This window comes from Silurus meridionalis, chromosome 20 (genome assembly GCF_014805685.1).
Source record: "Silurus meridionalis isolate SWU-2019-XX chromosome 20, ASM1480568v1, whole genome shotgun sequence".
Lineage (NCBI taxonomy): Eukaryota > Metazoa > Chordata > Actinopteri > Siluriformes > Siluridae > Silurus > Silurus meridionalis.
In genome coordinates, this window is record NC_060903.1 from 4,045,620 (window position 1) to 4,070,075 (window position 24,456).

The following is a 24,456-nucleotide window of genomic DNA, read 5'->3' on the forward strand; positions in this document are numbered from 1 at the left end:
AAACGTAAAATCAAACTTAAAGATAGACGCTGTATGCTGGTGGCTTGTTTTTTTGTTGTTTTGTTGTTTTTTTAAAAGATCAATTCTTCGCAATACTTCGCAAACAAAACATGTAAGCCTTTGTTGCTGAACCAAGCACAGTATTTCCCTAAACTGCATCGACAAAATGCTCTTAACTACCCAACTGCCACTGGTAATAAAAAATTTGATACTGCTAAAAAAATATCTGCAGTGCTCAAAATAGAGAAAAATCTATACATATGTTGTTTTTTCCTGAAATAACCCCACACTAGACATAAATTGCAAAAAGAAAAGATTACTATGCATTTAGTTACAAATTTTAGATGTAGTTAAAAAAATAAACAATGAAATAGGACCAAAAAAAAAAAAATCTCTCGATGATGCTGAAACGATACTTTGAGATGTGGCTTATCGTTAGACACTGTGCGACGGAGTTGTTTTACCGATTATTCTTCACGTCACACCCTTCAAACTCTTAGCTGCCTGTACGAGCTCGGGTTTGATATTAAACATATCCCTTCTGTTCGGACAACCCGCACGTCTTTCTTAAGCTCTACTCTCATGCCAAAACCTGAAGAAAAAAAGGTGGAGCGTCAACCTCAAAGTTCAGATGTGCACCAGTAGCATTTGATATTTTGCAAAGGTTCATCGTGGCTGCAGGTTTCCTTTTTTCGAACAAATCAGCAGCCACAAATAAGAGTCTTTTAAAGTCTGGTGTGATCGGATGCGACTCTTGATTGTTTGAATGAAAACGATTGCATTCATACCGAGTCTTTATGCACCCAATTGTAATCAAAAACTTAGCAATCTAGGTAGCGCGCAACACACCAGTGTTTTTTCTTCCCTGGTTGGATGATGCATTGGGAGTTAATTTGGTTACAAAGTCCGTGCACGGAGCATACGCGCCGAGGAACTCGACTGAAGTTGACAAAAACAAAAAAGGCTCCATTGGTGCCTTCCTTTTCCTGTTTTTTGACGGTCAAGCGACCGAATATATTTTCTAAATGTACAACGCAGATGCATGCCTCAGATTTATTTCCCAGTAGAGCCTTTCTCTGTGTGGATGTTTACGCGGACTGAAGTCATTATCGCGCCCATTGTGACTCGCATCCCGTTGGTCTCAGTGACATCTCATTGCCCCAACATCATAAGTTTAATAAGAATAAGTTAAAATCTGAAGAATACAAGATAAAATCTGCAGGACAAAAGGCAGTGGAGTCCTGTCTCCTTTAGTTTCAATGTGTGTGTGTATGTGTGCGCGTGTGTGAGGGCTCAGAGGCTGACCTGTATGTACAAGTAGGTGTGCTCACAGTGAGTGAGAGTGTGGGTGTGTGTGTGTTTATCAGTGTGTTGGATATTCAAAGCAGGCTGGCCAGGCTGGTTGTGGGTCCATTCTGAGCTTGGATCTGCACTGGTGGAGGTCCATCTGTCCACTGAAATACATTCGCACAAACACACACACAAAGCGGTAACTTTAAAAGAGGAACCAAGACTACAAAAACAAAACATAAATTATACATTTCTAGTTTTTATAAAAAAAACAGTTTCATTGTATTGTATATTATTTGTATAGCATCATTATATTAAGAATTATCTGCAAAAATAAATAGAAATAATTAATACCTATAGGTAAAAAGTAATACCCAGAGGTTTTTAGCACTAAAATGTGGAAAGAAATCAGGAAGAAAAAAACGTAAGCTGAAAGACACTCCTAAGCAACATCACATCAGATGCTCCCAGTCAGTTTGTATTTAATAGAGGTCGACCGATTAATCGGCACCGATAGTTTGATTGCTGAAACGATCCATACCGATAGTTTTTCCGGCTTCCGGTCCGCTGCGATTACGACAGCGGCCACTAGAGGCGAATCGCCGCGAGACTGCGTGCTGCACAGAGAGTGCTACATTTATAATTTATTAATTATACTATATTATATATATATTATAAGTATATTTTGTCATTATTTCATTTATATATTATTTATAATATAATTATATTTATGTATTTATTTTATTTAGCACATTTTCGTGAATCAGTACTTTTTATTTTTGTCAAAGTTTAGTACTATTTTATTTTTTCTAAATCGGGCAGCGTCACGCTCTCTATAAAGCCAGAAAGTTTTACACACTAAAAAAAAAAAAGGGCTACAATCATTAGAATCGCATGGTATTAAACTAAGTCTCTGAAAACAAAAAGAAAACAGCTAGGCCCGAAGAAAAGATTCAGGCCAAAGAAAACGACAAAGTTTCCAAAGTTTGGGATCATTTCAAACCAAAACAAAGAAAACAGTGCGTACAGTGCGTTTACAATTTTAAAAGTCATTTGAAATCGATTTTTATACTTTAATGTTATTTTTATATTTTTGTATTCGCATTTTGATGTAATATGGCATTTAAATGCATTAAATAGGCTTAGTTTTCGCAGATATTCTTGTAGTCAGTATCAGCAATAAAATGTACATTTTTCAAAAAAGAAACAAATAACGTTCATTTTAAAAGATCCGTCTCATTTTCTCTTTAATATTTAGTATTGCTTAAAATAAAAAAAAGAAAAGAAAAATAACATCCGATTACTCAATTAATTCTATGGAATAATCGGCAGAAATGTTCGATTAATAAAATATCCGATAGCTGCAGTCCTACTCCAGCATCTATTTTTTTTAAACTATTGCTTGATTAATCAATTATCGCCAAGTACGATCCGACCTAGCTATCGCTGAAATCTGCTACTGGGTGACCTCCACTATTAACTATTAAAAAAAGAGAACATATAGATATCTATATCACTATAGTTAGGGATAAAAACATTGTTATAAGGATAAAAACATTGGCAACATATCGGAAGTTCACCTTGAGTGATTATACCTCAGAGACTGATGTGGATGATGCTGTGAGAACCATCATCATTTCCCATTTCCAATTTATGGTTTGGCAGAATTTAGCGATAAGGTATTGATATCAGTATACTCGGTTGCACATGTAGAGGGTGTCTTACAGGCAGAAATGCAATCAAAAAATACATTTCCTGGTCTTTCTTTGTGATTCAGGGCACCAAACATATTAATTGCTAATAATGTATGTGGAAAATAGATAGTCGTAAATTAAACCCCACCCCGTGAACCCGTGTCTGGTGATTGGGCACTTACACTTATGAGGTTGTGTTCAGGCAGGCTGCAAGCAGCTATATGGTCCTGTAGGAGCTGCTGGGAGAAGTTCTGGTGCATTTGTGCTGCCTCGTGCGCGTCTATCGTGTTCCCACAGGCCTTGTTCAGATCTGAGCACAGAGAAACATGGACACATCAGCTGTCTGGTGAATCATAATCAAAACATATGGGAAAGGAATCGTATTCGCGGAATGATTCGTTTCCAGTGAAATCCTTTTTTTCCCCTCTGCTTTCCAATGAGTCACAGGATAACGTGAGAGAATCTTGAGTTCAAATGCCGCTGTCCCCACACACACACACACACACACACACACACACACACACACACACACACACACACACACACACACACACACACACACACACACACACACACACACACACACACACACACACACACACACACACACACACACACACACACACACACACACACGGGCCGGGACTTTTACAGGAAAAAAAATGGATAAAGGGGTAAAACCCAAGCATATCTATGGCCGTACGTCAGTCAGTGACAATCCTAAAGCAGGCTGTCCAAGGATGGTTTAAGCGTACTGACAAATCTTTCTATGCTGCCATTAAGTCAAGTCAAGTCAAGTTTATTTCTATTGCGCTTTTCACAACAGTCTCAAAGCAGCTTTACAGAAATCAACAGTTAAGTTGAATGGTGTGAATTTGTCCCTGATGAGCAGCCGTGGTGACTGTGGCAAGGAAAAACTCCCTTAGATGTTATGAGGAAGAAACCTTGAGAGGAACCAGACTCAAAAGGGGAACTCATCCTCATTTGGGTGACATCAAGATTTTGATCATAAATCTTTCAACAATACAGAACACTGGAGAGTGAGAACTAACATGAGTACTGGAGTATAAGATTATAAGTAAATGTTCTTTTTACAGTCTTTGGTATAAAAGTAGGAGCTACTGAGCTCAACATTTGTGATCATCACAGATCCAGCACCAGCTTCTCCATGACAGAGCCTTTAAACACTTCAGGAGGTCCAATGTCAAAACTCCACACATGTAGTGGGATCCAATTGGCACGTCTCTAGATGGTTCAGGATGTTTGCGAGTTTGGCATCTACTTCTTTAAAGTAATTAGTTAAACACCAGTGTATAAATGTAACAGGGGCATATGTGGGAAAAAATCGTTTCCATCCCTTGAAATTTCATTTATTCTTTAATTTTATAAACTCAAAAGTCCCAGTTTGACTTGAACGCCCCTCATATATACATATACACACATACACATCAAATTGTTGGGGTTTTGTTTTTGTAACAATGTAGTTTATTATTATCCTCATTTGAACAGTTTTAATTTCTAAAACAATTTTAAATAAAATGTCTGCTTGGTAAAAATAATATATAAAACAATATGTTTTTATTATTTATTATAAATAATCTAGAAAAAATGTAAATTAATAAAAAAAAGATTTTTTTATATTGATAAAATTGAGTAATCAATAAAACTGTCAGAAATTAAATTGATAAAATCCAATGAAACAAATGTAAAAATGTAATGAAGTCATTTATGTTGGTTAGACCCCATTTGGGTAATACACGTTTATATAAATGTGTGCGTTTTACGTTTTATATTTGATTTAAACGTTTCTACTTATTTCAGGCTACTTTAACAAATGTTTTCATTCCTTCCATCCTTCATTTATTTACTCCTTCAATATGTGGAATTGTCAGGATTTTTTTAGTTTTGAGAGAAATTCTTGAAGCTGGACATAAAACGCTAAAGAACGCATAGCGCTGATGTTAGCTGCTAACCAGAAAGTGGCTAGCGGCTAACGCCAGTGCTATGCATTCTTGAGCGTTTTTGTGCATGTGCAAAACAAATCTTATTTCCGGTACGGAGAGAGTAGCCACATCGCTAAACAGTTTCTTTCTTTTTTTTTTTTTTTTTTTTATATATATACCCCCTGGCATTGTGTATGTTTTTAAGTTTAATAATAACAAATAAAAATTCGCTTAAAATGCAACCTGGAGACTAAACAAACTGGCGGTCCGCCACTTAATGCGTTCCTGAGGAAACTTCGATTTGAACTATGTTTCGTACCGTATGTAATTATTTCTAAAGCAGACTGGAACTTGGTTAAATTGAAATGGTTCATTGAAAGCTAAATAATGCAATGTGTAGATAAAAAAAAGCCACCACATATCTAAATGTTGCAACCTGGAGCCTTGAAGAACCAAATACAGAGCTTTCACAGCCCCTTATATGTAAAGTAAAGTGTGAATTCTGTACCTTTAAGCAAAGCAGAAGACCACAACTGAACAGACATGTCAGGAATCTTGCTGGCCAACTGCATGGCTGGAACCACCATATTGTTGCTTTCCTGAAGATGATTAACATGGAAAAACTTTTACTTTTCACAGCTCAATGAAAACAGACTACACATATACACTAATTCAGGCTTCTCCAATTGTGATTAAACCGTGTCTAGTCATTTTTACATAATCACTCAAATGGAAAAACCATTATACATGCTCACAGAATGATGGTAAACATGTGAATAATTCATTTCCATGGCTCAGAAGAGAATAAGAGCAGCACGTACCCTGTGGTTTCCCAGAACATAGAATATGTGTCCAAGAAGAACAAGCGAGCATGCGGTCAGTCGATTCAGATCTTCGGCGTTGGACATCTTTAGAGTTTCACGCAGGAAACGCCTGCATATGCACAAATGCACGAATACAACCATGATCAAGTGTACACAAGTCTCGAATTTCTGCTTTGGTAAATCAACAAAACACGGAGTACTGCTTAAACGAAAGACTAAAAACGCAAAATGATTTCATGCAAATAAATGTAAAGCGAGAAGCAGGTCGTATTTAACTCACTTGGCCTCGTTGTAGCGACCTTGGAAGAAGGAGAGAAGTCCACGAATATAAAAAGCTGCAGCTCGTAGACAGTGGGAACTGAAACCAAAAGAAAACAGTTCAGTGTTTGTAGCAAAAATGTAAAAAAAAAACACAAAAAAACCTAAAGTGCACCCCACACATTTCCGCAGCAATTGTAGTGCATCTTCTCAAAGAACAAACTATAGAAATTGTTGAGGAAGGTGCTGCATCCTCTATGGGGAAGGTGAAGAAGCACCATGTGTCTAACATCCAGCAGCTCCGTGATGTCATTATGGAGGAGTGGAAGAGGATCCCAACAACAACCTGTGTAGCTCTGGTGAATTCCATGCTCAGGAGGATTAAGGCAGTGCTGGATAACAATGATGCTCACACAAAATACTGACACTTTGGACACAGTTTTCACATGTTCACTTGGGGTGAACTCACATTTGTTGCCAGTTATTAAGACTATAATGGCTGTATGTTGAGTTGTTTTCAACGGACAGTAAATCTGCACTGCTGCACAAACTGCACCATGATACTCTAAAATATATCCAAGTTTCATTTCTATAGTTATCCTTGAGAAGATTTGCTAAAATTGATGCTGAAAGGGGTGCTGTGTGTAAGATACAGTGTATAATAATAATATTTATATGAAAAAAAGAGGGTGCAACGGTTCAAAATTCACGGTTCGGTAAAATTTTGGTACGTTTCCGGATAAGAAATGCAAAACAAAATTGCTTGTCATTTCATATTAATGCAGTTTATTAATATTAATATTTGTGATAAACATTTAAACAGTTGAAATTTTTTTTATAAATTAATATATACAATTATATTCTACAAAAATTCTAAAAAAAATATATAAATACACTATTATATTGAATCAGATTATATTATTATATAGTAATTAATTAAATTGGCACAAATTGAATAAAACTAAAATAAATATATTACATTAAATTCATATATTAAATTAAGTAGTTTACATTTGTTAGATACAGATGTGAATATAAATGTGTTTTATATTTAAAATTAATTTTTTTAAAGATATGATCTACTTAACTGTTCTATGTATTTCAGCATAATTTAACAAACGCCTTCATTCTTTCCAACCTTCATTCATTTACTCATTTGATATGCGGAATTGTCAGGATTTTCTCCTTTTAAGAGGAATTCTTGAAGCTGTACAAAAAACGCTAAAGCATGCTTAACAAATAAAAAAATCTTTAATCTATAGCGTTAGAATTTAAGATTTTTTTTATTTGTCACAGTTACATGCAGGATACAACTTGCACTAAAAGTTGTATCTATGTTAGTTGCTGCATGTAACGATGTTTGCGCCAAAAATTCTTGAATCTATAGACCTAGCGTTAGCTGCTAACCAGGAAGTGGCTAGTGGCTGATGCTATTGCTATTGATTCTTTAGCCCAGTACCGAAAAATGTTGGTACAAACACGTGTACCGTTACACCCCTAATATATATATATAATTAAATTAGAGCAAGATGTGTAATTTTCCTTTAGCAGCAGATGGTCAGTGCATGCAGGAATCTCTTACCTGACAGGAAAGTTGTGGTCAGGGTTTATCCTCTCTAATAGGCTATAAAGCTGTTCAGAGGAAAAAAAAATACATTGTTATACCACATTAATACACCTGGTAAAAAGAGCAGCACCAATAGACCAGGTGACTCACTTCTTGGTGTCGGTTGCCTTCTCTAATGTAGACACTGGCCAGGTTGGTCACGATGAAAGTCCACAGCTCCTGGTGTGTAGTGAGCTGGAAGATGATCAACAGAAGAAAGAATCAATATATTAGATACATTTCATCACTAAATTTTTATTTCAAACTTGAAAAAATTACAGAAACAGAATTTACCGTAATTTCCGGACTATTAAGCCCAAATATAAGCCGCACCCAGTGATTTTAACAAAGTTTTTTATTTTGAACATAAATAAGCCGCATGTCTACATTGAAACTAATGAACTTTACACAGGCTTTAACGAAAGACAGTGTCTGTTACACGGCTTGTATCTAAACAGTAGCCTACCAAGAAAGTCATTGTTCACTGTCTTCCTCCTTCCTTTTATAACTATTTCTCTCGAGAGTTTTCCTTTTGGCATCGTCGTGCGTTTAAAAATCACCATCGGTGAAGCTTTTCTCCCGATGCCGTGCAGCTCAGAACACAGGTGAAGTGTGTTTTTTCATGCCCGGTTGTTTTCAGCGTGACGAATGATTCGCATTTCTTGTAGACAGTCCGAGTGAGCGGCAGGTCAAACGTCAGAGGAACATCATCCATATTTATGATGTGGTGCGGCCTGATTCAGTGGGAGCGCATCTGATTTAATACAAAGAGTTTGATTGGTTCACCTGAACCCGTTCAGCAATTTCATTGGTCTAATGTTATGGGGTTTTGATTTTTTGGCTTGAAGTTTGTGAAACCAGGAGAAATCTATAAATTAGCCGCTTCATTGTTTAAGCCGCAGGGTTCAAAGCGTAGGAAAAAAAGTAGCGGAAAATATGGTAGATTTAAAAAAAAAAGAAAAGGAAAAAACCTGGAGAGGATTTTATGTAAAAACTTGTACGCAAAATATGTTTTCAGCATTTCAACCCACACCAGAGAACAAAAACATGTAATATGACAATTTCTTTTTCTGAACAAGTACAACACTGATGCTCATCTGCTATATGACTGAATGAAGGAAAAACGGTGCACTCACCCGCAAGGCTGTAGTGAACTGAGCCTCTGCGTTGTCCATGCAGTTCACAGAAATACAGTAGAGCCCCTGATGAGACAAATATTCATTAGATCACACCATTCATGCAAAACATGCAGAACGTTTTGGCACCGAACATTTCAACATCAGTGTGTGTGCAGTTTTGACTCACTAATAGAGTATGGAGCTGAGCAGCGTGGTTGGAGAACAGACGAGGGGATTGCTGGCACAGCTGGCACACCTGAGAGATCTGTTTGAATAAAAAAACTTAATTAGAACCCCTTTCGGAAAAAAAACCCACATTAAATCACATGTAAGTAGAAACATACCTCCTGCAGCGCCGTTGCTTTGTGGCCTGTGACCAGGCGACACATGATGATGTGCTCCAGCAGGATCACTTGGAATGACGAGAGGATTGGACTGCAGTCCAACACTAAATATAATACAAGAAAAGGCAAATCTGAGGCAATGACATAACAATGACCTCTGAGCCATAATAACCAACACGGAATACAAAGAGACCTGCAACAAACGACATACCATTCAGACCGCTGTTAAACATGTCACTGGCCCCAAGCATAACAATGACCTTTCACAGAAGTACAATGGAAGCCTAACAATTTAATGTAAAATCAGGGAGCACAAACATAGAAAATGTATATGTAGATAGACACAGAGTTCGACTGAAGATTTTCGATAGCAATTCGATTGACACACAGCAGTCAAACGTAGCAGCGTCATAAATAAAAACACACACACACAGTTTATGCTGTACGGTACTTTAAATTGTTCTGTTTTGCTAATTAATGTACTGTAATTTGTTAAATTATTAATACTGAGCACCATTTCATAAATTTTCAATTGATGATGGGGTCATCCTAACGCATCTCCATCGTAAGTCGGGGACTAACAGTGTCGTATTGTGAAATAAAAACTAAATTCATCATAAAAAAATGATCCACTTTCCAGTTGTGTGGCCTGTTAGTGTGCGGTGACTCACTCTTTAGTTTCTCTAGTTGCATTAGAGCTTTGTCTGTGTACTTCTGTGCCTTCTCCAAGTATCCGGCCTGCATCGAGTGCATAACAGTGACCTACACAACCAACAAACAAAAAAAAATTATTCAAGTATTATAGGAGAGAAATGCATCTGTATTTAGAGCTCAGATTTCACCACTGGTTGTGTGTAGGAGCTGCATATGCAGGGTGAAAGCTGAGTGTATATTAAGACTAGCAATAAATGACTTAATGCAACAGCCAGATGTAAAGAAAGTCAAAAAGACAACAATATTAAATGTATAATCAAAGCAACACCAATGAATTAAGAGGATTCTCATTTAAAAACAGAAAACTAAAAGCAGGAGATTTAATTCATGGTCTCAGCAATGGCGCTCAATGGCAGATTTTTTTGAAGACCCATATAGAAGAACATTTTAAATGAAACTAAATCTGCAGTGTTTAATGTGATATGAATCTGAATATACGGCTGCATGCTTTAATAGATGCCCTGTATAAATTTCGCAGATTAAGCATTTTAATGTAAAAGCGTATTTGTGAATGCTGAACTGAGCTGCGACTTTATGAAGGTTTTAATTCTTTTCAAGCGCAAACTCCAACATCTGGAACAAATCGAACAAAGTATTCTTTTTAACCAAGTCTGAACATGCATTAAGCAAAAATGTGTTCTGTGTACATGTGATGATTACTCTGAGGTTGTGTTTTAGAGTGTGTGTGTGTGTGTGTGCGCGCGTGTGTGTGTAAGAGAAAGAGAGAGAGAGAGAGAGAGAGAGAGAGAGAGAGAGAGAGAGAGAGAGACATACCAAGTAGACGAGCACACACATATGTTCCTTAGGCAGCCAGTGGAAGAGGTCTGCGGGGTTACTGGGCAAGATCTCATCATCATGGAGTGTTGAGATGGTCTGAATGCACTGCTGCAGTTGCTTTAGGCACGGCTTTACACTTTTCACCTACACACATAGAAACACACGCAGACACGCATGAATTCAAAATTTAAAAGCGACGCCACGATTGGAAAACTTGCTCCGGGATCAAAGATAACAAATGGCTTGCGGTGCTACAATGTAACTGGAATATTTAATAATGAAACAATACAGTCGTTTTAACTATAAAAGTAGTAAACAGAAAAAGAATAACATTTTTCAATGAAACTTCTCAAATCTCTTTTTTATCTCCTGAGAAACCCGAATATAAACCCGTCGAGCAGCTAGACGAGCCGGTCACACGATTGAAAGTGGGGACACACACACACACACACACACACACACACACACACACACACCTGTCCGGCATCCAGGTAATGCGTGACCTGCAGCACCAGGAAAAAGACCCGGAGGGATTCCTTCTGTATGGGGTTCCCTTGCCAGTTCTCCACGATCTGCCCACACAGCGTGAGCAACGGATGCACCTCCTGTAGCTTACGTTCCATCAGCAGCAACTGTGCGCGCACACACGTACACCATGTAAGCGAAATCGTTCTTCAGTCATTACAAACAATTTATTATTTATGAATAATTGTTGGGGCATAAAAACTCACCATCCCTTTACTTAGAAGAAACAGAGCTCTGTGGAAGTAAAAAAATTCAGATAATTAATAACAAATAAAAGCACTACTTTTACATATAAATAACCACTATATTTTATTTTTCAAAACATTCATACCTGGTATATTCTGATCCGACGACCCTGGCATATTCCGCACCTACACCCAATAAGTCACACGCAGACACCAAGTCCTTCTCCAGTGTGTGCAGTTGCTGTAAACAGAAAAAAATATAGATATAACCACAGAAGCACTTCAGTAGAAATCAGCAGATTTTTTTATGGTATATTCTACTGAGTTTTATGCAAAAGCAAATCTGCCTCCACTTACTGCGAGTTGGAATAACAATCTGCAGTGCCAGTAAGGAGTCTGCTGGGAAATCTGGATGGCTTTGCGTAGTAAAGGCTTAGCAGAATCAACCAAATTCTAGACGGGGAAGAAAAAAAAGATATCAACACAGTTATATATTAAACAACTTCCACCTCAAGCCTAAAAGAATATTCTGAAGAAGGTTGTGTTTAGTGCTATAAAGTATGTAATCTATGATTGATGCTCTGCGTTTTAAGCACTGCTCGTTTTTTGTTTGGTGGAAAACAATAGAAAAATAAGTGAGCTCTGGGGGAGAGAAAAAAAAAAAAGAAATTTTATATATATAAGTATGTAATAAGTAAATAATAAATAAGTATATAATTCCTAGAGTTATTTCTATTAGAAAATTTCTAGAAGCTAAAAAAAACTGTAAACCACACAGACATGTCCATGACTATTTAAATGAGACTAATATCCCAGAGATACACTGGGAATAACGACATCACACCACCTGCTCATTTCAACAGCGGTTGTGTCAGGAGCTCCCGAAGTAAAAGTCATGACCCTAACGTCTACACTAATTCAGATACATTTGAAAAAGGCGTTATCGTCTTCACACTTTCGTTTTCAATCGTTTTCCAAAAGTTGCTCATCTGCACAGAATGGTCCGAAAACTCTCACGCCCTTGTATGGAGCAAAACGCAAGGCGATTCGTCCTGTGCCACTTCTGGCTGGCGTTTCTTCGGCTTTTGCCTCTTTAAAAAAACATCACGGCAAGGACTAAAAACACATCATCGTTTTCTCGGCCTCCGTTTTCACAGTAAACGCCGTTTCAAGCTTATCCACTTTGGAGAGCGTTTTTCCAAAAGTTAAATTTTTGTCTAAAAAAAAAAAAAAAAACAAAAACAAACAAACCCGGAAAAAAAATCTGATAATTTGTTTTTTTTTTTTTTCCATTCTTTGTACTGGTCGGCACTAATGCGTTACTGTTTTTCCTTGTCTCGTGTTGTCTCTTGTTTTTTGTTTGTGTTGTTAGTTTAGAGTTCTGTGTAGCTTTTGGTAGTTTATGCTGTTTGATGTTGCAGCATGTTCCTGGGGGAATGTTTTCATTTCATGGATGAATGACATCTTACTTCCCCTTACCATTTGAACATTTTAGTTTCTTGGGATAATCAAGAAACATTTGTGTATCTTATTCATATAAATGAATGCATTATGACTATGAACAAACACAATGTAATGCTGTAGAGTGTATATGTGTATACAGTGTATACTCACCTGTTGGCAATAAAGCTCTGAGAGGAGACTGGCAGCTTCAAATTTAACATCTTCAAACTGGGGGATCTGAGGAAATCTGGGTTAAGGGTTTGTCAGGATGCAGAGGTTTTGCAGTGAATGCAGAAGACTTTAAAGTTAATTCAGAGAAGGCAATAAACCACTGACAGTATACACAAATCACACATGGGATCCAAACACATCTGTACACAAATCAATGAGCGTTTTCTTCATGCTGAATATATGTATATAAAGGATACTTGTTGCGAGATACACCACTGGAAGAAAAAGAGAGAAAGAGATGATCAGTTGTAACATTAACACGCGTAGACAAACGCTAAAATATACACTTAAAGAAGAATAAAAACTGAAAACACACATACGTAGCGGGGAAACTAGCTCACGTTAGCAAAGGCAACATTATCTTGCCCGACTTCAGTCCAGGACTGACCCATTCAAATAGCGTTACCGAGAACAAGTCATTCAGTCAATTCATTATATATTGAAGAAGTAAAGCGATTATAAAAATAAAAAATAATATAAAGCTTACATGGTTTTCTATTAAGAATATATATGTCTGGTTAAACTAGCTAGCTAAATAAATATTCCCACAACGGCGCTCCCACTAGAGAGGCCTACAAATCCCGCTTCTCCGCCACATCCCCGGTGTATCCTGACACGTCCTTACCGCCTTCTCTAGATGATTCCGGGCGAGGTCGCTGTTCTTGGTGTGGTGATAGAGGACCGAGCCGAGCTGAAGGTGCGTTCGGGCCTCTACTCTTTGTGGAGGCTTGAACTGAAATACAGCTTGGAGACAGTGCACGCAGAGGCGAATTTTAGGGGGACTCGAAGTGCGGAAATGCTCGGCGAAACCAAGCAGGGCAAGATACCAGGACTCGGGGGCCTCTCCGCTAGTCGCCATTTTGACGACAATAACAACAAAAACAACCGCGGCCTAAGCGATACTGGTCTGTTCTCGCGAGATTTCATACGGGAACTTCCGCAAAACCCTGCAGTCTGATAGGCATCAGTGGGAAACAGGACCGTCCTGACTGCTCATGTGTGTTAAAAGTGTTACATTAAAAATAAAAAAATAAAACACCTCCAAAAACTATTTCTTCCATATGATTAAAAACACTGAGCATTTATTTCCAAGTGGATTTGATTAACAATTCTGATACAGAACCCTAATTTATAAATTAAGTTAACAAGATATTTAAAATGCTAACTTCTGAAATTATCTGAATTGCAAAAATCATGGGTTTGGACATCACTAGGTAATGGCAGAACATGAGAACTTGATCTTACACGTGCGCAAACACACGCACACACACACACACACACAGAATTAGAGGACCAATAAAACTTTAATGGGACCAATACGACACAATTACAAGATGTTTTGAGAACAAACAAAACAAACAGGATCGTAATCGCATTGATTTGATAATGTCAAGATTTCTAAATAGAAATTGAAAAAAAAAAAATGAACATTTTAACCATATCCCCATCAAGTTGATGACTATTGACTAAACCGAATTTTAAAAATGAACAAATTTGATGTTCGGACAAACATTACAATGCTTGTCATGTTACAAGGGGCGTGTTTTAAACTACAGACTGCAGCAAAGGTGCCAGACATGATTATTATTATTTTTTTAAATACAGCGTAGTACATCATCTTCAGTAATAAGGCCTCCTTGGATTATTCTAGTGGAGAGAGAAAAAAAAAAAAGAGTGAATATTAGTAACAAAACCAACAAGCCAAAAAAGAATAATTTCTCATTGAATTTCAGGATATACAGTATAACGCATGTCATACAAGCTGTAAGATATTTGAGCCCATTTGAATTAATTTACTATTCTTACACCCCCCCCAATAGGTTTTGAATCATTGATTCATTTGCTTCTTAACACATTTTAAAACAAAATATCATTTAATCATTTAACAAATTCACATTACTGACCAAAGGGTTGGGCCTGAAACGGTAAGCCAGCATCATTCTCTTGCGGAAAGCATCGTATTCGTCGTCGTTTTTGGATAATTCAGCAGGTCGGTCCACACCAAAGCCTGCTCCATCTACTGCCGTGGTGCCTCTTTAATACAAAAACACACAGACACAAAAATTGACATTAAAAAACAAAACAAAGTCACACTTTATTTAAAGCTAATCACTAACTAGCGCAACAATTGGGTCAAGAACAATCCTGATTATACGCTCAAAACTGTTTTGCAGATTTATACACGATTGAGACGTGTCTAAAATGTGTACTCATGAAGCTGCATTTTACATGTTTGAATCATAAATAATCTTTTCCTTAATATTTCAATAGCAGAAAGTTAAAGTTAAGGAATGTAGCTGCACTGGTCTAATGAAATAATGGCCACGCTTCAGACAGATGTCTTTTCTGTCTGTTTATTTTTTTCTCTCTCTCCTTCTCTTTCATTTCAGCAGACACTGAAAACCTTTGCGCCTCTTAGACCGTGCAGATAAAAGACTTCTTTTCCAGGCCGTATGCATTTCGTGTTAGTTTGACACACAATGCCAGAGTTGAGGTGTGGAAGGAATACCTGTATAAGCGAAAATATTCTAAATGTAATATTTACCTGTTCACAGGGTTTTTGATGCCCTGACTATCAGAGCCCAGACCCTCTCCCTCCTTCCAGCCCATCTTCATCAGCATCTTGAAGCCGATGTTCTCTACAGTCAGTTTAAACTCTTTATACTCCGAGTAGTCTGGATCTTTACCTTCCTGCACGATGAAAAGCCACAACCAAAGTCAAGAAAAAAATATTGGAAATTTCCTAGAAAACTGTTAAATACTACTACAAATAGTAGTTAATATCATTAAACACAAATAAACAAATAAGCAATCAATATATCTGAAGCACTGTGGACCAGACGTATCATATGCACCATCTAGACTTATGGAAGTGTATTTTTCTGGAGAATATCCTTCAGGATGTTGTTTTTTTATCTATTTATTTATTATGAACAAGAGTGAAAACAACATCACATCAAATTCTATCTGGTCTTCGTAGTCAAAAATTTAGTGGTCATTAAATTGTCTGAATGTTCTGAAATACTGAGGTCTTTGTGAAGATGAATGGGCGAAAGAGAAATCGCTCACCTTCAGAGCCTTAAATGTTTCCATGAACTTCTCCAGCTCATCAGGCGGCAGAAAGTCACCGATGAAATGCTTTCCTTTCCCCATATCAGTCAGCTGCTCGGCCCACTCTGCACCCAAAAACATAGCCCATAAAGAATACAGGATTATGTTTGCTAGCACGTTTCTACCACAATAACAGCCATTATATTAGACATGTCATCGAATGAGGATTTTCAAAGTTGTGTGACAATTGTAAAATCTTGCCTATAGCGCTGTACGAGAATGACAACAGTAGTCGTAAAAAATGGTTCCTCGTAACATACAGATTATCACACAAAGATATAGGAGAAAAATAGAAAAACTTTTTTGATCAATAAACTTAAAAAATAATTTTTTTACGATTTACTGCAGACAGGATTTGCATTTCTTGTGTCTGGGGGGGACAGACACACGACTATATAGACTAAATTGTGCTCTAAGTGGGATATACCAGGATATATATATATATATATATATATATATATATATATATATATATATATATATATATATATATATGATATAAATAAAACAGGATATACCTTTACAGAATCTCCCAGACATTATTCAGTTTTTAAATCCCTGCTCCTGTGTCGCTCACAAATCATAGAAAGTGAAATTTAAATCTGTCACAGGGGGTTGAATTTACTCACGCTCGTCTAAAATGTTTATTAAAAGCTTCATTCTTTCCACATTTTAATTTACAACATATCATAACAACTTATCATAATGAGCTGTACATTGGGAGAAAAACAGTAGTTCTATGTGAAATCACACATTGAGCACCCCCATTTAACCAAAATGGTATGATCCTCGTTTTGTAACACCTGTGCGAAGATTCAGCTGTGAGATTGGAAGTCGAATCAGGCTCCTCTGATTGAAGCATCAAATTTTCGACTATTCAGGGTCACCCCATACACACACGTACGTACGTACATACATACATACATATATACATACATACATATGTGTATATATATATATATATATATATATATATATATATATATATATATATATATATATATATATATATATATATATGTATATATGTGTGTGTATATATAAATATAAACAGCTGCATCCAAACTCTAATTCGATTTTATGTAACTTTCTGACCCCTTGTTTTTTCCATTTCCATCTTCCGGAGTCTGTGTTCCCAGGTGCCGTTCCTGGTGTCGATCTCCTCATCGCTGTCGTACTCGTGCTGGTGATCCCGCACAGCTTTCTCCCACATGAGCTGCATCTCCTGCATCGCCTTTTTGTGCTTCATGATCATGTCAAACATCTCCTGCATCTGGGTACGTTATTGCACAACTCAAGAGTTATGAACAATCACATCAATTAAATTAAATGACAAATACAATTTTACTTCTTTTTTTGTAACTGACATGTTGGAGAGGAAAAAAAAGGCAGATTTGCCCCACGGTACAGTGTGTTACGTGAGCTTTGTACCTCCTGTTGTTCTTTGAGTTGTTTCTTCTGATCCTCTGAGAGCTCAGTGACTCCCACCAGACCGACCGGCTTCCCTTTCTTATAACCCAATCCAATCAGTTCCTGCTCTGTAATTCAGACACAATACGCACAAACACGTGCGCAGTCAAACGCATCATTAAAACAATTACAAATTTTTGTACCTACAAAAGAGTATAAAACCATTTGCTCTATTTCTTTACCAGTTGTGCTTCGGTTAAATTTAAGCCCACGTGTATAGTAGAGCATATATGCATACATATTTTTGTATATCTTTGATATTTATAAATGGACACAAGCATAGTAGAGTACCAGACAGCGAGGGAGCATCAGGATCTGGCTTAACCATTTGAGGCATGATGACAGAAGAGAGCGGCATCTCCACTCGGTTACACTCGGACCCCCAGCGACTCTTCCTCTTGCGCTTGGCACATGTAGAAGCGCTGTCCTGATTCTGCTCTGACTGGGCTGGACTGTAGCTGTAGGTATCTGGTGCTGCAGCTGGTGGACTCGCAACCGGGCGTTTGGTGCCTGAAGGGGACTCGACACTCGAAGGAGGTGCAGATTGGCTTTTGGCCTGACGGTACTCCTCCACTTTGGACTTGTAAAAGCGGTGAGCTGGACTTTGGTGGTCATAAAGGAAGCTAGAGGAGGGGCATGATTCTTAGTCATATCCATAATCCAATAAAGTTTAAATATAACATTTGTTTTTATAACTAACACTGAGAGATTCTGCTTGTAACAGCGGAGGGGGAAAAAAAAAGGAATAAAAGTTACAGAAACCGGCCTAATGAAGGTCGTCGAGGCGTGTCGTTTCTTTTTATTGTGTACTATACCAAACCGTACATTGTTGAAATGATAATAAAAGTCACTGATTAGGAAAATAAATTGAAAATGTACTGAGTAAAAATCTTATAGTGGAAATTAATTTCCTAAGTTAAAATCTTTTTTTTTTCCAAATCAATTAAAAAGATGAAAAATAAACTCTCTTATTTTTCATAATCTTTTTTATTTTTTTGCACTCCAAAGGCCTGTGTGTAAGAAGGAACTAGAGTAAATGTATAATTTGTTGTCTGTCTAACCCAAAGAATTCAAATGTATCATAATAAATTGCATAGCATCATTTTTTTTTAATCGAACTAAAACCTGATCGCACTGCATCGCAATGTGGGTGAATCGGATCGCATCCGTAGCTGCTTCATATATGTCTTTATGGTATCATATCTTTCGAGATGTGTAAAGTGATTGTACCGATAAACTCGTGTGAGGAATCTCACCTGAAGTTGGGGTTGTCGTGGTTGTGTTTGATAGCGATGGCTTCCACCTCTGGCCCTCCGTCGGATACGAAACGGGCCAGCTTCTCCGCCACCTTCTTGGTGTCCTCGTCCACTGAGAAGAAGACTTTAAGCAGCTTATCAGTACTGGGTCTCAATTCAAACTACTACTCAACTGCCTCATATCAGTCTACTGCAGGTGAAGGAATACAAGAGGGAAGGGGACGGCACGTGGGTAATCTTTCTCAACACTCAGAGTGAGGCTGATGTGTATTTTGATGTATTATGTGTTGAAACAGCTCCATGGATATATTTCTCCCTCTTTCTCTCAAACACTAAATTCAAAATAGAAAAAAGAAAAAAGAAAAAAATTCTCTTACCAGCAGGTGGCATACACGAGCCGTGGTTCTCTTGCCTAAGCTTTGCTAGTTTCTTGCGAAAGTACAGATATTCCCTGCTGTCCCTCTCGTATAAGAACCTATAGGAAAAAGAAAACATGAATTCAGTTTCGGTCATAGAGTCGGTTTTATCCTTGGCCACACAGTTAATGGACTTACGAGAACATGGGATTGTCCTTGTAGTCTTCCAAAGCTTTCTGCTCAAGCTCTGGCCCGCCTTCGGCAATGAAAGCAGCCAGCCGGTTGATAATGTGGGCCATGTCTTCGTCCTCTGGGGGGGAAACTTTAAGCAGGCTATGAGTACGGCGTCATTACTCACACATTCACTACTGCGTACTAATAAGACAGGACATGAAGCGCGGCACGCTGTGAAACACGCGGCGTCCACCAGGACTGCATGTTTCCAAAGCTTATTATTCTACAAGCTCACTTTCGATAAAAGACACACTCTCACAATGAAACAACGCTTTCAGAGCGTTAACTTGAATAAAAACTAGATTTAAATAAAAGGAAACATCCAATTAGTGTTGTATCTTTATATTGGGTCAAGAAAACTATAATACAAGTTGGCAAAAAAAATCAGGAACCAATGAGAATAAGTTGAGAGAAATATGGCAATCTGAATATGTCGAGCAAAAAGCTGCCAAAACATGATCCAGCAGCGGATAAGATGAAAAGCAGCATCGTTTCTAGGCGTTCGCCAAGAGCTCAACCAGCTGGGGGCGCCAGTGATAATAATAATAATAATAATAATAATAATAATAATAATATTATTATAATATATCGTCATAAAACAGGGTTTCTGTGACGTCTTTAAACGTTATACTTTTTTGTAGACGTTTTAAAACAGGAAACCCTGTTTTATGACACAATTTTGCAATGATTATTAAATGTGTTTAACCTTTTTTTATTAAAGGTTGTGAATGATTTGTAGTGTGGTGGGTGGAGCATTGTGATGGGGCAGAGCCATTGGGGGGAGTGACAATAGGACACGTTTATACCGTATGTTGTAAATAAGTAATAACATATGCGTTTTTATTCACTGTGGTTCCTGATTTTCTTGACACCACATTTACAAAATGACAGAGGGCAATATGTTACCCTCAAAAAGTGCAGCCCTCTCTTTGCTAAATAGAAAATTCCCAGTGCACATTCTATTTACATTCTATCAGATACGCTCTATACAATCATTTTTTACATTTGAGTCTTGAGAGCTATTGAAAAGTAAAAAAATAAATAAATAAATGTGGATTTTAAACACGGACTGCCAGGTTACCTTTAACCTCCAGGAAGTGCGCATCATCGATGTGCTCCTCTTCATCGTCGTCTGGCGAGCTGAAGACACTCGGGCGAGGGATCTGTAGCGGAGTCTTTTTGGTCTGGGAGTAGCTCTTATACTGATTGAGCATGCTGCAGACACCCAAACCGGGCCGTTTCCCAACCAGGATGTTTTTCTTCTGGCTCTGTGATGAAGATGAGGTTCCTCCAGAGTCACTGCTGGGTGCTGCATGCAATTCAATGCATTATACAAGTTTATTACTGTTTGAAAATAATTTATCCAAATGGTGTGCAAAATTACAAAGTACACTTTAAAAAAAAATAAAAAAACAAGAGTACGAAAAATTTTAATCTTTTAATTAAGTAAGCTGAAGTCAAAACCTGTCCATATATGAACATTTTTGTTGCGGTTACGTTCTAAGACCGTTCTGATTTCCGAAAATGTGTGTATTTTGGACGAAACCCCTATGGTGAATTCATCTAGACATTGTAACTTTATAAACGTATAAACTGGAATAGTGTACAATATTTGACCAAATACATCGTTTAAAATATTATTCCTAACGTTCCTGAACATTCGGTGCCGCTGCAGATTCCTGCCAATTTTAAGAAAATCCGCAACTTGCCTTTAGTTCGCTTTCAAATGAGAACCTGCAAATATATATATAGCACTGCGTCACAACCACGTGACTCTACTGAATTTCAGCACAGTTGTAATTTGCCATTACATCTTTCAATGTTCACCAATCAGAGCCGGGCTGATCACCAGTACAACAGCACTACTCCTGCTTCTGCAACGCTGAATGTATTAAACAGACGTGTTTGTGGCGCGTTTCTAGTTCATTCCGAGCTGTTGATCAGTGCTGCTGTGATTCGTGTTAGATGTTCCGAGTGTCTTGTTAAAAAACGTCGCGAGTGGTGGATTTTTTTCCATCAGAAAATAGTGTAAGATCTGGAGAATGACGATCATGTGGGATGTAAAGCTGTGCAGTAAAATGCAGCTTGTTTATTATTAATAATAATAATAATAATAATAATAATAAAATTTAGTGCTGGTTAGGGTCGAAACTGTAAAAAATTTTATACCTGAATTCGGGTTGGATTTCTCCTTCTGCATCTTTAGAAACTGCTGGAGAAAGCTTCCATCATTTACAAACTTGTTAGGGGTCTGTCCCTGCGGCTCAGCGGGACTAAAAACACAATGGGCTTTGGTTAGAAAGCGGAAAAGTGTACGAATATGGTTTGTTGGTTGAAAAACAGACAGACAGACAGACAGATACCTGTTTCAGGTATAAACAAGTGGTACTGAAACACAATAGTATTTGGTTTCGTAACAATAGGTTTTGTTGGTACTCATAAGTAGGAGGAAGAAGAAGAAAATGTATTGTTATGTATGTATGTATGTATGTATGTATGTGTGTGTGTGTGTGTGTGTGTAAGAAAGAGAGATAGAGTGTGTGAGATACCTCTCTGCTGGTGGTGGTGGTTTGCTGGGTGTTGACGGGTTTTTTTTGGCTTGTTCAGCCAACTTGGCCTCGATTTCTCGCTTTTTCTGCGCTATGAGCTCCTCCTGACGCATTATAACGTTGAACTTGCTCTTCTGGTGAGCGGATTTATTTTTCCAGCCTCCTCGAGCTTAAAAACACAGGTGTACCATTATATATTAATAATAACCATGAAATAACTACAGAAAGTACCGTATATACTTGCTAAAATGGGAAAAAAATATAAACAACAAAATGTATATATTTATAAGTCGCCAGTTACGTTTTTATTTACGTGTGTATATGATTCATATAAGCGCATTCGCTGTTTTTTTTTTTCCCAACTCATTCCGACTGGACCCGAATATTGTTTCTGTGATTGGCGCAATGTTTTTAGTCACAGCCAATCAGCTGCTCGGATGGTGTTTAGTAACCAATCCAGTTGCAGGAGGTGGGGAGTGTCGCAATACGGGTAGGAAAAACGAAGTCAGTCAGCTAGTTAAAACAGCTCGCTTAGCTTAGCCTCGTCTTGCTAGCAAAACATCGAGCTGAGTGTTACAGTGATCCACACTGAGACAGTATATAGTGTGAGAATAAGAACTGAATGCGATTAAAATATATTTTTATAGTTTACCTGCGTCGTTTGACTCCATTTCCAGGATCTTTAATAGCCTCAGTGACGCCAGAGAGAAAGACTATTTCGGGATTTCTGCAAAAAACAAAATGTTTATGGGTGAACAAGGGTTTTTCACAGCGCCATCTAGCGGAGCGGAGGTTCCAATGTTGACTTAATAATAACTAACCACACCAATTCAATTGTATATATTTATTAAGTTTACTTACATTTGACAGTTGTTGGAAATGTGTATATTTGGCAGAAATATAGACAGGGTGTCAGTCAATCATCTTGTGCCTCCACCAAACAAATAACATCCAATTTCGAGTAACCATGATTCAGAACCAGTAGCCCATTGACAAGAGCTACCAAGAGCTACCTCTGCTGCAGAGGATAAGTGTTTAAGAATAACCGTCCTGAGAAACTGCTGATTCACATAAAACAGAAATATTTTAACATCCATGCTAAAGAGACAGGCCTTCATGGTTGAATTGTGGCAAGTAAACCATTAGTTTAGAAGAAAAACAAACAAAAGGGATTTCTTTGTCCAAGAAACACAAATAATGGACATTAGATGAGTATAAAACTGTCCTTTGGTCTCATGAGTGCAAATTTGAGATTTTCGGTTCTAACCACCATGTCTTTGTTAGACTTATAGAGGGTGAAGACGGTTCCTGGAAGTTCGGTTCCCACTGTGAACCAACGAGGAGTAGGTTTGATGGTAGGTGCTTCGCTAGTGACACTGTTGGTGATTAAGTCAATAGTGCGGACACACTTAAGCAGCATGGCTACCCCAGCATTTTGCAACAACATGCCATCCCATCCTGTTTGCACTTAGTGGGACCATCATTTATTTTCCAACAGGACAATGACCCTAAACACACCTCTAGGGTATGTAAGAGCTATTTGTTCAAGAAGGAGCGTGATGAAGTGTTAAATCAGATGACATGATCTCCAAAATCACCCGATCTAACTCCAGTTAAAATTCTACTATTTACAGAATCTGATAACCTACACATACACATGAGATTACAAACACAACAGAGCAGGTTGGCACACCAACACTGGCAAACATTTGGCTTGCACTGCTCCATCGTGGCAGCTTAAGCAACAGCCCCATTCCATCATTATATGCTACATTCATTTTCTGCATGCTGCTCCTTCTGTAACTTCTGTATACATACAGTAGGGGGCACAATATGCTCTATAACAGGGGTTTTCAAGGTCGTTTTTTCAGGTCAAGGACCCGTTAGGCGATAGAGACATGGGGCAAGGACCCCCGATACAAAATGTGTCAAACATATCCACTGATATTAATAGAAACCATAAATATTACACTAGTTACATTATGTTAAGACAATTAGAACTATGTTGCTGTTGTACATGCATCATTGGCTGCATATTTTCATATATTTTCAAATCTTTCAAAAGGATTTATGCATCATAACAAACATGTCTTTATTCGATATACCTTTATTCATCCCACAGAGAAATTTCCCCACTGTGGGACGAATAATTGTACATCTTATCTTATCTTAATCTTAATCTTGCAATTAAAATTACAATTTATTAAGTTGTTTACAGTTGTCTTTTATTCTAATGGATTTGCAGTTTCATACTTTTTCTTTTTACTATCAGGTGGATTATTATACAGTACAGACCAAAAGTTTGGACACACCTTCTCATTCAAAGAGTTTTCTTTATTTTCATGACTATGAAAATTGTAGAGTCACACTGAAAGCATCAAGGGCTATTTGACCAAGAAGGAGAGTGATGGGGTGCTGCGCCAGATGACCTGGCCTCCACAGTCACCGGACCTGAACCCAATCGAGATGGTTTAGGGGTTAGCTAGACCGCAGAGTGAAGGCAAAAGGGCCAACAAGTGCCAAGCATC

The 24,456-nt window shown here is 37.7% G+C and overlaps 2 protein-coding genes across 3 annotated transcripts; both read right to left on the bottom strand.

Moving 5' to 3' along the window:
• Positions 1–1,039: 1,039 nt before the first annotated feature.
• mau2 (MAU2 sister chromatid cohesion factor) lies at positions 1,040–13,853 on the bottom strand. Its single transcript, XM_046876486.1, has 19 exons — positions 13,578–13,853; positions 13,150–13,167; positions 12,893–12,958; positions 11,636–11,731; positions 11,425–11,519; positions 11,300–11,327; positions 11,045–11,200; positions 10,566–10,712; positions 9,749–9,839; positions 9,078–9,181; positions 8,921–8,998; positions 8,752–8,817; positions 7,727–7,810; positions 7,592–7,641; positions 6,032–6,109; positions 5,749–5,860; positions 5,436–5,526; positions 3,167–3,294; positions 1,040–1,454 (listed from the first exon to the last, which is right to left on the bottom strand). The coding sequence occupies exons 1-19, from the start codon at positions 13,809–13,811 to the stop codon at positions 1,380–1,382; spliced, it is 1,797 nt and encodes a 598-aa protein (XP_046732442.1). The 5' UTR covers positions 13,812–13,853; the 3' UTR covers positions 1,040–1,379.
• A 384-nt stretch (positions 13,854–14,237) lies between these two features.
• sugp1 (SURP and G patch domain containing 1) lies at positions 14,238–22,700 on the bottom strand. Of its 2 annotated transcripts, none has more exons than XM_046876484.1 (14): positions 22,581–22,700; positions 21,929–22,097; positions 21,549–21,652; positions 20,461–20,688; positions 19,344–19,467; positions 19,167–19,264; positions 18,790–18,913; positions 17,825–18,156; positions 17,495–17,601; positions 17,159–17,336; positions 16,022–16,128; positions 15,498–15,643; positions 14,857–14,986; positions 14,238–14,599 (listed from the first exon to the last, which is right to left on the bottom strand). In XM_046876484.1, the coding sequence occupies exons 1-14, from the start codon at positions 22,597–22,599 to the stop codon at positions 14,573–14,575; spliced, it is 1,893 nt and encodes a 630-aa protein (XP_046732440.1). In that variant the 5' UTR covers positions 22,600–22,700; the 3' UTR covers positions 14,238–14,572. The 2 variants fall into 2 exon arrangements, with proteins under 2 accessions (XP_046732440.1, XP_046732441.1); XM_046876485.1 differs by having other exon boundaries at positions 18,790–18,901; positions 22,581–22,663.
• Between the last annotated feature and the right edge of the window lie 1,756 nt (positions 22,701–24,456).